The 14,440-nt window shown below is 24.3% G+C and overlaps 1 protein-coding gene and 1 long non-coding RNA gene across 31 annotated transcripts in view; one reads left to right on the top strand and one right to left on the bottom strand.

Moving 5' to 3' along the window:
• The window catches only part of LOC107992596 (phosphatidylinositol-binding clathrin assembly protein LAP), a 39,238-nt gene that overhangs the window by 13,999 nt on the left and 10,799 nt on the right, over nucleotides 1–14,440 (top strand). For 9 of the 30 annotated variants that reach the window (XM_062078277.1, XM_062078280.1, XM_062078276.1 and 6 more), the window contains 6 exons: nucleotides 683–1,393; nucleotides 3,135–3,255; nucleotides 3,373–3,481; nucleotides 4,163–4,225; nucleotides 5,026–5,274; nucleotides 6,054–10,795. In XM_062078277.1, coding sequence (XP_061934261.1) covers nucleotides 683–1,393; nucleotides 3,135–3,255; nucleotides 3,373–3,481; nucleotides 4,163–4,225; nucleotides 5,026–5,265 — 1,244 coding nt within the window. In that variant the 3' untranslated portion in view covers nucleotides 5,266–5,274; nucleotides 6,054–10,795. Of the gene's footprint in view, nucleotides 1–682; nucleotides 1,394–3,134; nucleotides 3,256–3,372; nucleotides 3,482–4,162; nucleotides 4,226–5,025; nucleotides 5,341–5,872; nucleotides 5,971–6,053; nucleotides 11,004–11,088; nucleotides 11,285–14,440 lie in introns of those variants that run through there. The other 21 variants (XM_062078290.1, XM_062078295.1, XM_062078289.1 and 18 more) reach the window with 6 other exon arrangements.
• Nucleotides 2,892–5,133, bottom strand: LOC133666565 (uncharacterized). The gene is made up of 2 exons (XR_009830884.1): nucleotides 5,002–5,133; nucleotides 2,892–4,373 (listed from the first exon to the last, which is right to left on the bottom strand). It is a non-coding gene; the product is annotated as an uncharacterized LOC133666565 (long non-coding RNA).

Raw genomic sequence — 14,440 nt, 5'->3', positions numbered from 1 at the left:
TATGAAACAAAAATTTATATTTTTTTCATTGTTAAACTATCATTTTTCTTTACATACATATTATATGTGTATATATTTATTTCTCTTAAAGATTTTTTTGCTTCAAATAATATATTTTTGCGTACTTTTGCATCTTACTAAATAGTATTGATTCATTGATGTATATGTAAGTTAATCCTATGAGATAATTATAATAGTATATCAGAAAAATTTGATTAAATTAAATTTTCAAATATAAAATGTAATTTCTTTCTAATTTATTCTCAAAATTTTTATAAAATTTAGGATTAACTTCTCAAATATTACAATATATCATTAATATCATAAGAGACATCATTATTTTAATAAGATTGTTGGCCAAAAATAAGTACACCAATACGCAAATAAATATGTTGCTTATTATAAATTCAAAAATTATATGAGATAACAATAAAGTTTAAACTTAATTCTTTATATAAAATTTAATAAGTTCATATGAAAAAATTTTATTATCACACTAATTTTGAAACTTTGTTGTTATACTTATTTACGCACACGTATTCATATAATCTCATCGTGCACGTAATTAATACAAGGCACAGCGAGTATTTACATTATTTATCTTGCGGCAATTAATCAAAGCAATTAAAAAAAAAAAGAAAAAATTATGCTAATAATTGATGCACCTTGATTTCTGCGCAAGCTGGTGCTCCAGGAACGGCCGGATCCGTACCAAATCCTTTTATGTCCGACTTCCCTTCCCTCGGTTCCCAATCAACGCAGCCAAACGCAGCCGCTTTCGGTCTCTTCGAGCAGGGTGCCGCGACCAATGTTGCTGCGAATACGAACGGTGGCGATAACCAGCAACAAACGCAGACCGGAGACCTGTTCAGTGCTGGCGGCCAGGCAGATCTCTTTGGGAGCGACTCTGCAGTGCTCAAGACCGTGGAGGGTGTCGCTGGGGAAGCCGCAGATACGGCGTCCCCTGTGATTCTAGCCTCCGGTAAGTCCACTGCCACGCCGCCTCCCAGACCGCCGCCTCCCGCGACAGCGATAAACGGTACGCCTAGACCAGCTTCTCCAACGGTGTCCGGAGTGGCTGTTGGCAAACTATCTTCTGGAACAACGATCACTACCGCTACCGCTCCAAGTAAGAGCGCGTTTGACGATTTGAACGATAGCATTCGAATGGCACTGGGCGGGTCTCCGTCAAGGCCGGCACCCATAGCTCAACAACTGCCGACCGCGCAACAAGCACAGCAACCTCTTCAACAGGGTTTTGGCATGTTTGATATGGCTACCAATATGGCTGCCACCGGGCAGTCGGTCATGTCTGGCGGACCGATGGTCGGCTACGGTATTCCCACCCAAGTCCCGGCGGGGTACGGTTCCCCGGCAAAGCAACCGATTTCAGGTGACGGGAATGTATGGTTTTCTCCCTTGCATGTCAGAGGAATCAGTGATGCTTTTCGATAAGTCTTATGAGCTATGTCGTTACGCTTATATTTTTTTGGTATTTTTTACAATTATTATTTGATTATTCCTATATGATTTTGTTTCTTTTTTTTAATGTAAAGGAATAAAAAAGAAATTCATAAAAATTTAAAGATTATATAAATTAGAATCTTTAATTTCGAAATTTTTTTTCCAGAAGCTCAGAGATATATAGCATCGGTGATTTATGTTATTATCTTGATTATTCTACTAAATAGATTATTCTACTAAATTTCTATAATAGTTTTTTTAATTTCTAAAATTTCATAAATGGTTGATTATTTTATATCAGTAATTCTTATGTCTGCGTGTGTATGAATTGTTTTCAAAAGCTTTTGTAATTTATTTATTTTTTTAGAAAATGTAAGGATATCCTTCATATTGTAATTTTCTCATAAGTAATCATGAAATAGTTAAATAATAAATAATAATAACATATAAACAGTTATCCGATATTTAATTAGGAATGCATAATATATTTAGTAGATTATATGAATTTGTTATGATATCTCATTTGAGAAATCTTTTTCTTAATACTTTTAATTTTTTGCAGTTGAATGTTAATAAATCTATATTTTAGATTAAATTATAATAAATTAAATAATTATATGTTATATATTTATTAATTTATATAAGTATATTATTTTTAATTAATATAATTATATATTTGTATATTCATTTAGTAAAAAGCACAGCTTTTTTTTTATATACAATATTGCTTGAATATATGATCACAAATTGTTATTACTTATGACGAATTTATTATTATTATTATATATTATTGCCTATAATCTATTACATCGATAATGATTTAATTATTATTGAAACAAAAAAATATATTTTTTAATATTTTACTTAATTATTACAATATTATTTATTAAATCAAATTATTAAAAATTTTATGATCTAAAATAATACTAAATATAATAATTCGAATTTATTTTTGAATTATATAATCATTTCTATTTCATCTACTTCTTCTATTTCTTTTAAATTTATTGTTTTTTAGTCTTATCATTAATGTATAGAAAATGATGTATACAACATAATATTCATAGAATATATTAAAAAAATATATATACAATATTGTTTTGAAATAAACATCGCTCAGAATCAGCCAGATTTATTATGGATTATATATTTATATATATTTATTACATATATTATTCAGCTTATTTTTGTTTTTAAATTGAAAAAATAAGAAAAACAATTGAAGAGATATTTTAATATGAATCGATAATAATAATATTCTTTATAAAAAAAATAGAATAATAAGATTTTTAGTTTCTCGAATTTTCCTCGAACTTTTTCTCATTTTCAAATCTTTTTTATTTTATGATCGATTTCAAATAAAGAAATAGAAATAAGAATATATTTATTTTAGAACAATACTGTATTTAATTATATATATCTTTTATTTTATTCAATATATATTTATTTCGAGTAATCATAGATAATTGTATGTTATTATTTTTATTGAAATTATCCTTTTTTCTATGTCTAGAAATACATTTCTTATTTGTGTCGTTTAATGCAATAAAAACGCGTAATTTTGAGTTATGCTTTTTGGAGCTTTGGCTGATCTAGATGTTACTTAGGTTTTGATGTTTTGAGTATAGTTCTAATACCTACCACTGTAGCTGGAGATAATGATATTTCAGTAACAGGACAACAACAGAATGCAGCGTCTACTGGTAAAGTTCTGACTGGAGATTTGGACAGCAGTCTTGCTAGCCTTGCTCAAAATTTGACCATCAACAAAAGTGCTCAGCAACAAGTCAAGTAAGATCACGATTATTTTTTATTATTATAATATTTTATTGTTACTTTTCTTTGAACATGGAACATTAAATTTTGGTTTTTACTTATATAATGATGATTTCTTTTATTTCTTTTTAGAGGTATGCAATGGAATTCACCTAAAAATGCTGCCAAAACTGGTGGCTCAGCTGGAGGATGGACACCGCAACCTATGGCAGCTACAACTGGCGCTGGATATCGTCCAATGGTAAGTTCAACGATTGATCAACTTTTAAACTATAAGGTCATTATCAGCACGTGGTTGAACATGATATTTTTGCCATCAGACTATTATGACTCTTAGTATTATAACATAATATTCTTATTTATTTTGATATCGAACTATTATCAGCATGCTATTTTTAATTGTTAGCGGATTATAAATAATTTCTATTTTGCAATATAATCGTAATTAATATTATATTTTTATAAGTTTTTTATAAGTATTTTTATAAGTACAAAACAAAATATTAATAATTTCCAACACTTATGATCTTTGATTATAGTCGTCGCACGCTTGCTTTATCGTTCAATAAGCTTATATATAAACAATAATTATACACTTATTTTTATCTAACAATACTGATAAACACTTATTCTTTTTCTATATGTACTATATTCTGTTTTCATATTACATGTTTGATTGTAAGATATTTTATATTCAAATATCATTATCATAATATAAATAAACATTAATAAATAGATGCTAACTTTTTAAAATATAAATTACAAATTCTAAATTATTTTTAAATTAAAATAAATTGTAAACAATTATTATAATGTTAGTATAAAAAAAATAGATATTAAAATATAGTGAACATGATTATTGATTCATACACTTAGCTGTACAATGCATGTATGGCATATGGCATGCTACCTGTTGTTACAGGGACAAGGAATGACGCAACTTCCTTCAACAACTCTGGGCTTTCCTCCTCATCCTACATCATTGGTAAGTTGAATTGTTAAAAAATTGTAATGGAACAAATGTATTGCTTGATTTGTAGATTTTATTTTACATATATATATGTAAAAAATATATGTATATATATACATATATTTTATTGCATATATAATTGATGTCGTTATTAATTAATTTTCTGTAAAAAAATATTATTAGATAATTATTAGATAGTAGCTATTACAAAGATTAAAACTTATAATCATTGTATTGTATATTCTATTGTATATTATATCCTTTATATTTCCCTGCTTTGCATTAATTAATATATGTGATGCATTTATGTGATTAATTTAAATTAATTTTTTAGGAAAAATTGTCTTTATATTTTTTCATATATTATTTAACCATTGTATATGGAATGTATATACACTATGTATATGATATTGTATATGGAATGTAATACACTATTATATTATAAATATAATTTTTATTAATATTGTATATGATATTCATTTGTAAAAATGTAAATATATTATTATATATAAATATATATAATTTTGTTATTCTAAAATGATACAAAAATACATAACAAAATCTCACAAATTATAGGAATCCAAGTCATATATTATATATATATTATATATATGACTTGGATTCCTTAATATATGATATATTAAAACATATATTTTCAGAATGGCTATAATAAACTCCATATATTTTGGTTTAATTTGAATACAAATAATTATTTGTTAGAAGCATTATTAAAGGAAACATTATTATGAAAATATTTGGATTGAAATAGTAAGAAATATAAATTATCTGACCAATCGGATTTCTGGTGTCCTTAGGGAATGCAAGGTGTGCCAATAGGCATGCAAAGTATGCAAGGCATAAGACCTATGATGAGCACAATATCTGGTGGTCCTGGTAACATGATGGTCACAGGAGGAGCTGCACCAATGATGATGTCTAGTTCAAATTCAATGATGAGTACTAACCTTCAGCAGCAACCACAACAGCAACCACAACAGAATATTGCGCAACCACAAAATAATCAAGTCCAACTTGATCCATTTGGTGCCCTGTGAACAAATTAGGTATCTATTTGATATCTCCTTGTGAAAAGAAAATTATCAGTAATAAAATATGGATTATGATTTTAATTAAGTAAAACATTATTTAATTGAATACTTAAAATATTTATAAATTTTGCCTTTTCACATTCCCATTTTTTAAATTTTATGAATTTTCAGTTTGCGAATGAACAGAAAAATGTATTGATTTGGTAATGTTATTTTGAAAAATTTTTTTTTCAGAAGTAATAAAATTATACATATGAGAATATAATTAACTGTCAACATATATTTGTGATTAATATATAATATAGCATGATTATGTATAAGTCTATAAAACAATAGAAGCTTTGATTATAAATATTTAATAATTTTTTAACAGATTTTGTTTTGAATAAGATATGTATATAATAATGCATAATTTGAAATTTATTCATCAGGCTTATTTACAAATGGTAACAATTTCCAATGGTAATAATTAATATTACATATTTACATTCACAAAATGATTGATGACCAATGACTGAAATTTTGTCAGACAATAATTCAATTTTATGATAAAATTAAAAAGACGTATTATTTGTCTATCCAAATAATAAATGAATACATTATTTAAGTTTTTAGTTAAATGAAACAATTTTGTTCGTGAATAACTGGAATACAAAATAATAATATTGGACAAAAATAATAATATAAAAAGTAATATTTATAACGGAAAACGTAATTTGTTAAACTTTTATATTTTTCATTAATGATCATTTTTATAGTTTATTCATAAAAAATGATTCTTTTTCTTTTTACAGGAGTTTTTATTGGAACCAAACAAATGAAACAACTTTGTAAATATCATGTAATATGCCTAGGAAATGTGCCCTGCTTGCTCTCGTTATTCTGTCATTTGTAACGAATCGGCACGCGTAAAGAAAAAGAAGAATATTGAAGCTTATCGTTGGATCGTCCTGTGGGAAATGCAACGGTGCCGACAAATATATATATATATATATATTATATTTAATATATATATATATTTACTGCTAATTGGGTATAATCACATACAGATTTACTCAAATTATGGCAGTGGCCTTAAAAAAATACATGTAGTTTCAGCCTTCTCTCCTTCCTATTTTTTGCGATGCGAGTAAAGTAATACAAAAATAAAAAATAGAGAACTTCGACAAAATTACAAAAAAAAATTACAAACCGTATTACGTTTAGAATTCCATGAGATACGTAGATGCAACTATTCCGTAAAAGTTGACTGTGATAGTATTGCATCAATATGTAGTGTTTTTCAATTCAAGAAGGAATTTATAGAAAAGCTCCTGAGAATATGCACATGAAAGAAAAGATGAATGAATGAAAAATGAATGAAAAAGGAGTTTTCTTAAAAAAATAGGAAGTTCAAAATAATTCCGTGCAAGCTTTATACATATTAAAAGATGTATCAAGTTTGAATCATTTTTTGAAAATATCATTTTTCTTTTTAATATAGTAACATTATCGATGAGGTTTTCATCATGATAATTCTAAACGTACATACATCATGAAAATTATATTTGGCTGATGCATATATTATGATGTATTTATAGTAAAGATATAATAAAATAAAATTATCTGTGCTACGTATACATGTGTACATATGTATTGTGCAGATGTATATGTACTATTATATTTCAGAATTCGCGCGAAAATATACAACGTTGAAAATATAAATATTATTTGAAGAAAAAATTGTATATATGCGCGCGCGCGCGCGCGCGCGTATATATATATATATATATATGTATGTATGCGTGTGTGTATATGATATAATTTTAATAACAGCGTATCTATGTCGCTCTCAGTTTCACTTTTTTTGTACTATCTTTACCGATATATATTTTTATTTCGACTCAGGGCGCTGAAGCAGTTACAATATATTCTTTATTAAAGTATTAAATATTAAATAACAATATATATAGTGAACAAGAAAGAATGAAAAATGTGCATGAATGAAAAGTAAAATAGAATATTAGGTGATGTCACTAATGTTCTTTATCTATACCGTTCCGAACTGTCTTAATTAGATAAAACAAACTATATATGCAAGTTAAGATTATGATACTCATGCGATAAATTATGATGAATGTAACACGCGAATTTACGCGGATTCAGTATGGTACTATTAATATAGTCAATAATTCCTGTTCTAAGGTCTAATTTGGGATTTATTTTATCCCCTTGGCACGTGCAGCTATCTCCATAAATAATATTTCCAATATATTACCAATATATATTCTAGAGATAAATATTCTTATTTGGTATTGCAATTCCCAAAGGCTGCATGGTAATCTAAGCAAAAAGAAAAAAAAGCTGTAAAATATATCGAAATTGAAATTTTTTAATATTATTTCTTGTGACATATTATATTCTTATAAATTCTTTTCATAACTGATTCGAACGGTGTTCGTGATTAGAGAAAACATGATTAAAGAAGAATTTAAAGAAACTGGAAATGAAGCAAAAATGTTTTATAGTCTCTTTGATATTGATTTAAATCACTTTTGCAATTAATAATGATTTATTGATTTTCGCTTTATTTGCAAAATTTTAAATAATCTAAAACATTCTGGTAAGATTTTTCAAATTTTTATAAACTTCAATGAAACATTCCCATTAAATGTTAAATTTCAAATAATAGTTAAAATTTTATTTGCAAGTAAGTAAAATGTAGCTGTTTCCAGCGCAGCAGAAACTTTTTGATCAAAATTGGAATATTGGTTATAATTGCAAAAGAAAAGAAAGAAAATGTGAATTGTTGAAAATATGAAAAAGTTAGTTTAAAATATTGGATTTTAAAAGATTAGGAATGCATAAATATTTTACAAATTTTGGACTGCACAAGATTAAAAATATGCAAAATATTAAAATATCAATATAACAAATGACAGATTTATTATATTGATTTGAAGATTTCAAGCAAATCTCTTTTAAACGATGAGTAAAGATTTCCAATTCTCCAAATATTATTGTTTTAGGAATTTATGCATTCCTGATATGAAATTCATGTCTGTGACTTATTTAATTTAGATGTTTTCATATAATATGGTTCTAGGAGTTGGCAGAAGTAATGGCCATAGAAGATTAGATCATACAATACATGTTCAATTAATGATTATGGATCATGTGAGAAAAACTGATCACCATTAAGTTTAAGAAAGCAATTTTTGCGTTTTATATAATATTAAAAAATTTTCTTTAAAAATATATTAGAAATAATGTTATTATTTTTGGGAAGTAAAAAAAAGATTTGAAATAATAAGATTTTATTTTTAGAAAAAACAAATTCAAACAACACAATAAAAAAATTTTTTCATGATTATTTTCTTAATTCAGAAAAGAAGAGGAAAAAGAAATATTTGTAAAAAAGAAATATATAAACTATAAAAAATTTAATGTATATTATAATATAATTATAATTAATAAAGATATTTTTGAACAATAGTAAAAACAAAAGATTTACTAAAGTTAAACTTATTGAGATTTCATTTCATACAAAAAAAAAATAGAAAACATGATAATATAGAAACTCATTATTTCGAATTTGTTCAAAGTCATTCAAAAATTGTATTATATCATCAATCGAGGAAAAAAATACAAATTTTTATTTTTTTACTTTTTTTCTTTTTTAGATTTGAAAACAACGAAAAGAGTGCAAGTTGATCTTTTCATACATAAGTCTCTTGAAATCCATTAAATGACAAGAAAATTTAGAACAATATTTACTATTTTTATTCTAAAATACAAATAAATCTTCGTGGAAACTTATTGGTGATCAAGTTTAACAGGACAATATTACATATACATATATAACACATATTTTATCGAAAATTATAGAGCAGTAGTAATCTATCTAAATCTTCTGTGTCTAAGTTAGCAAAAAATGATGCAATTTTTAGAGAGAGAGAGAGAGAGAGAGAGAGAGAGAGAGAGAGAGAGAGAGAGAGAGAGAGAGAGAGAGAGAGAGAGAGAGAGAGAGAGAGAGAGAGAGAGAGAGAGAGAGAGAGAGAGAGAGAGAGAGAGAGAGAGAGAGAGAGAGAGAGAGAGAGAGAGAGAGAGAGAGAGAGAGAGAGAGAGAGAGAGAGAGAGAGAGAGAGAGAGAGAGAGAGAGAGAGAGAGAGAGAGAGAGAGAGAGAGAGAGAGAGAGAGAGAGAGAGCGCATTGTATGAATATTTCTGATTGATCAGCCATTAACACGTTCAGTGTTATGGAAGAATTCTATCTGCTAACTTCTTCTTTTTTACAATATATTAACTTTATAAAGTATATTGTATACATTATTAATGATTACTGATTGACTGAAAAGGGTCCACTAGTGTTCTGATTTACAATTGATAGAGTGGATACAGCTCAAAATGATACTCAAATGCTATGTAAATTATATATTCATTAAAAATATAGCACTATTTTCTTTTATACTAATAACTTATTATCATTATCATCATCATTATCATCGTCATTGTCATCGTCGTCATTATCATCATCGTTATTATCATTATTATTATTAATTTAGTTATTTTGAGCAATGTAATAGAGAGTAAAAGTTGCATATTTTATTTTCAGCATTTATCTGTTAGATGAAATAGTAAACGATAAAATTTTAAGAAAACAATAAGTTCAACTTATTATTTAATAATTCTATATCCTATTTATAATTTTCAAGTGTACAGTTTATTCCTAAACAGGAGTAAAAATCTATTCAGAATTATTGTAAATATATTTAGCTATTTAGTTAGATGAAATGTACATATCATTAATTTCTTCTATAGAAGAGTCCATTCTATTCGATTGTGAATTAATATTTAATTAATAATTATAAAATATAAATTGTTTATTATAGACAATAGTAAAAATTTAATTAGTAGAGGACACTGAACGTGTTAAAAATGTTATTCTGCAGAAACATATGTTAAATCGCTAGCTTTTAGCGTAAATATTTTGTTTGAAGAGAAACTAATGAGAGAGAGAGAGAGAGAGAGAGAGAGAGAGAGAGAGAGAGAGAGAGAGAGAGAGAGAGAGAGAGAGAGAGAGAGAGAGAGAGAGAGAGAGAGAGAGAGAGAGAGAGAGAGAGAGAGAGAGAGAGAGAGAGAGAGAGAGAGAGAGAGAGAGCGAGAGAGAGAGAGAGAGAGAGAGAGAGAGAGAGAGAGAGAATTAACGAGTTCGACCGAATCAGTATATTGGTAACAAACTAGAGAATCTATAGAAACACGGAAAAAAATCGCTATTTTTTCTTATTATCTTGATGAGATATTCTAATATGCCATATTATATATCTTGTTTTTTTTGTTTTATCTTCTGTTAAAAAGTCTCTTTTTAATATAGTCACAATTCACCTGCGTTAATTCAAAGAGAAAATATATATCGAGTAAAATATGTGTTGAGATATTATTATTTATAGTTAATTTGTATTAATTGTCATTAATATCATTATGCGCTATAAATATATGTTGTAAACGATTATTATGTAACGCATGAATGACGTTTAATAGAGTATTTATTGAAATTATCATTCGTGTCTATTTTTCAACCATAAGAAATATTTATTTATTTTATTTTTAAATATTTAAGTTTAATTAATTTTTCTAATTATATAATAGTTTTAAGATTACTTTATCATTTAATAATAATAGAAAGAAAAATATCAAATTATTTTTAATCAATGAAAAAATTAATAAAAAATATTCTTAATTCGTAAAGATTCATACATGAAAAATGTAAATAATTAAAAAGAAATAATAATTTAAATAATATTTAAAAAATATTATTAAAAAAAGATTTTTTGCAACTATTTTCTTACAGGTAGTGGGAGACTTACGTTGTAAAACACACACAATTGCAACAATTGCATTAAAGCTGAGTAAGATAACTTCAATCAACATTCTAACGAACGATGTACGATGATTGTATCGTGTGCCATTCCCAAGAACGGTTCGACTTTTACGTTTCTTGCTTTATAACATTTGTAAAAGATGACCTCCGTTCAGGAAAATATTAGGTACGTTATTTTATTATTTTCTATTACAATAATTATGTTGTAATATTGTTATTAATTATTGCTAAAAATTTTATAAAGGAATAATTTTATAAAATTTGTTTTTATTTTTATATAACTTTATATTTAATAGTCATAACGAGAAATGTATTATTTAATATAATGAATTCATTATTTGGTATTGTTGTTTCATTCATTTTTTTTCCTATTTTTTAATTTAAACTTACAATGTTGTTTTTTTGAGTTGTACTAAATTGAATTACTTAATTTTAATTATAATAGAAAAATGCATTTTTCAAAGAAAAATAAATAAATAAACTTTGAACAAAAATAAATTTAAGGTTCTCTTGTACGTTTAGTGAATATCTGTAGTGAAAGAAATTTAGATAAGGAAATAAAATATCAAAAATATAAACTTATATAAATGTGAATAAATAAGTACTATTCAATTAAATTATTTTCAAGTCGATAATGAAATTTTATTTGTTATGTATATAATAATAATAGCTATAAAAATATTTTTTATATATTTTTTTTAATAAATAATATTAAAATATTAAAAGTATTATTTATGCAATAATATTAAATTTATTTATTGCAAAGAATATTTAATAAGAATTAAATTTTTTTTAAAGTCTTTGCTTAGAGTTTTAAAGGTTATAGATGTTTTTATGTAAGTAAATATTTCTTTTTATTGTATACTTAAAATAACTTTATTTTAAAATTGAAAAAAATTAAAAATTGAAAATATTTAAAAAAATTTGTAAATTTTCATGAATCCCGAAATGCAGAGTTAGAAAAATATTTAATATGAAAGATTAAAGGCAAAAGAGATATGCTTATTTTTTACTGATTGATAACAAAGTATGATTTGATTATATTTATAAATGTGTCTTACATAATATTATAATATATATTCCTATGTATTTTTATAATCGCATCAGGATTATAGAATTAATTAATCATTCTTTTGCTCAAATCATTTTGCAATTTTGCAACATTCCATCATAAATTATTATTAAAAATATTTTCTTATTTATTTTATATCAATTTAATTTATATTTACATATATAATTATTTTTACTTTTTTATTTAAACTCGTTCGTAAAATAAAAGATTCGAAAAATATGAGAGATAAAAAAAAGTCATAAATCTTTATATATTTTTAACATTTTAATTATTTCATGTTTAATTCGAAAATTTATTTCGAAAATTTTTATCTAATTAATTTCTTATTGTTGATATATAATATGGAAGTGCTATTATCTTAATGAAATTACATATTTCTTATAAATTCATATTTATCAAAATATCACGTTTGTATATTGACTTTTAAAAATTAATAATTTAAAGATGAAAAATATTTTATATATATATTTTGAATATATTTCAATATTAATTTATAAGAATAAAAAATGATTAGAAAGAAGAATAATAAAGATAAAATAAGATTCTATTTAGAAATTTAATATCTTTCATAGAGTTCAATATTATTTTAAAATCAAATTATAATTATAATATGTTTTTATCGATACTATGCAATTTTCATTTGAAACATTTTTTCATTTCTACTTAATTCGTATACAATACAATCATATTTAAAGGAATTTATGTATTTGTGTGCACTTATATAATTTTTTACAATATAATGATTACTTAATGAATGCTATGAAATAGACAGCTCTTGTAATCATATTCTATTTATGCTTCTAAGAAAAATATCTTGGTATTGTTATCTAGCAAAGTAGTATATTATTTAACATAGTTGAAAATAACAGTTGAAAAAAATATATTGTTAAATGATTCATGACTTTTTAAAATTGATAATTATTAAAACTGATTATCGTTCATGAAATTGATTAACATTGTATAACAATTTTTAACTTTGCATTTATTGCGTATACTGTTTTTTTGTTAGCGATATCGAAATTACTAAACATAAAACTAAAAACGTCGCAATATAATCTACTTAAAAAATAAATCAATTAAAATAAATGTGACAGCTTAAAAAATTAAAATAAAATAAAAATTCAATGGAAAAAATTAATTCTTAACTAATAGAAAAAACCGAAATATTATTTATTGATATTTTTATTTAAATATTTACATTTATTTGTTACATGTACTTACTATTATATTTTATATAACTTTATAATATTTTTATTTTAATATTTTAAAGAGTTATTAATTAATAAAAATTAATTATTATTAATAAAATAAAAATATAAAAAAAATTTATATTTTAAAAAGAGATGTAAATTTATTATATGGTTTTCTTAAAAAGATTAATGCTTTATTAATACTAATGCAATATTAATACCAAATTTTCTTCTTTAATAATTAAAATATTTAATATCTACGGAATTGACTATGTTTATTATTATCTAAATAAAAATTTAGAATAAAATTTTTTTTAAAATCGTCGACTTTTTTCTCTCGATTCTTCGAAATGTTATTATCTATATATACTTCTTTTTTATGAATGTTTTTTTAAAAATTAATGATTTTACAATTTGTCATTGCCAATTTATTTAATAATTATTCATGTTATTATTTCATGTTTATAAGGTTATAAAGTTATAAGATTTATAAGATTATTAAAACTCATTTAAATCCATGATGTTATGAATGATGGAATAAAAATAAATATTCATTTGTGTGCAAACATCAATCTAAAAAACTCTGGAAAAAGAAAGAAGATCTTGAAAGATATATTTTTTACAATAAATAGATCATGCATATAAAATACTTTTAGAAATATTACAATTGAAAGAAATACAATTGAAATACATATGTATTTAGGTAGCCTTACTTAAGAACAATTGGTATATTATATATATCATATACGAAACCTGAAGATATTCCTTGTTCAAAATTATAACTATTACTGATATAACTCAAAGAAAGTTGCATTCTGTTTGTTTTAATTATTTTCTTCGGAAAATTATTTTTATTAAAAATATGTAAATATATTAAAGATAAAATTCTCAAAAGTTTTTTTCAAGAATTTTTTTTTTTATAAATAGCTTTTTAATAAGAACGAGAGTAACTTTCACTTTCAACATAGTATCTCTCAGTTAAAATAATTTTTTCGATAATAATTTTCAAAAGTTTTTCAAATATATTCGCATCATCAATCAGATTTTTTTTTGTGATTCT

Source organism: Apis cerana, linkage group LG8 (assembly GCF_029169275.1).
Source record: "Apis cerana isolate GH-2021 linkage group LG8, AcerK_1.0, whole genome shotgun sequence".
Classification (NCBI taxonomy): domain Eukaryota; kingdom Metazoa; phylum Arthropoda; class Insecta; order Hymenoptera; family Apidae; genus Apis; species Apis cerana.
The sequence above is the reverse complement of the archived record's forward strand: the minus strand, read 5'-3'. Positions and strand labels throughout refer to the sequence as shown.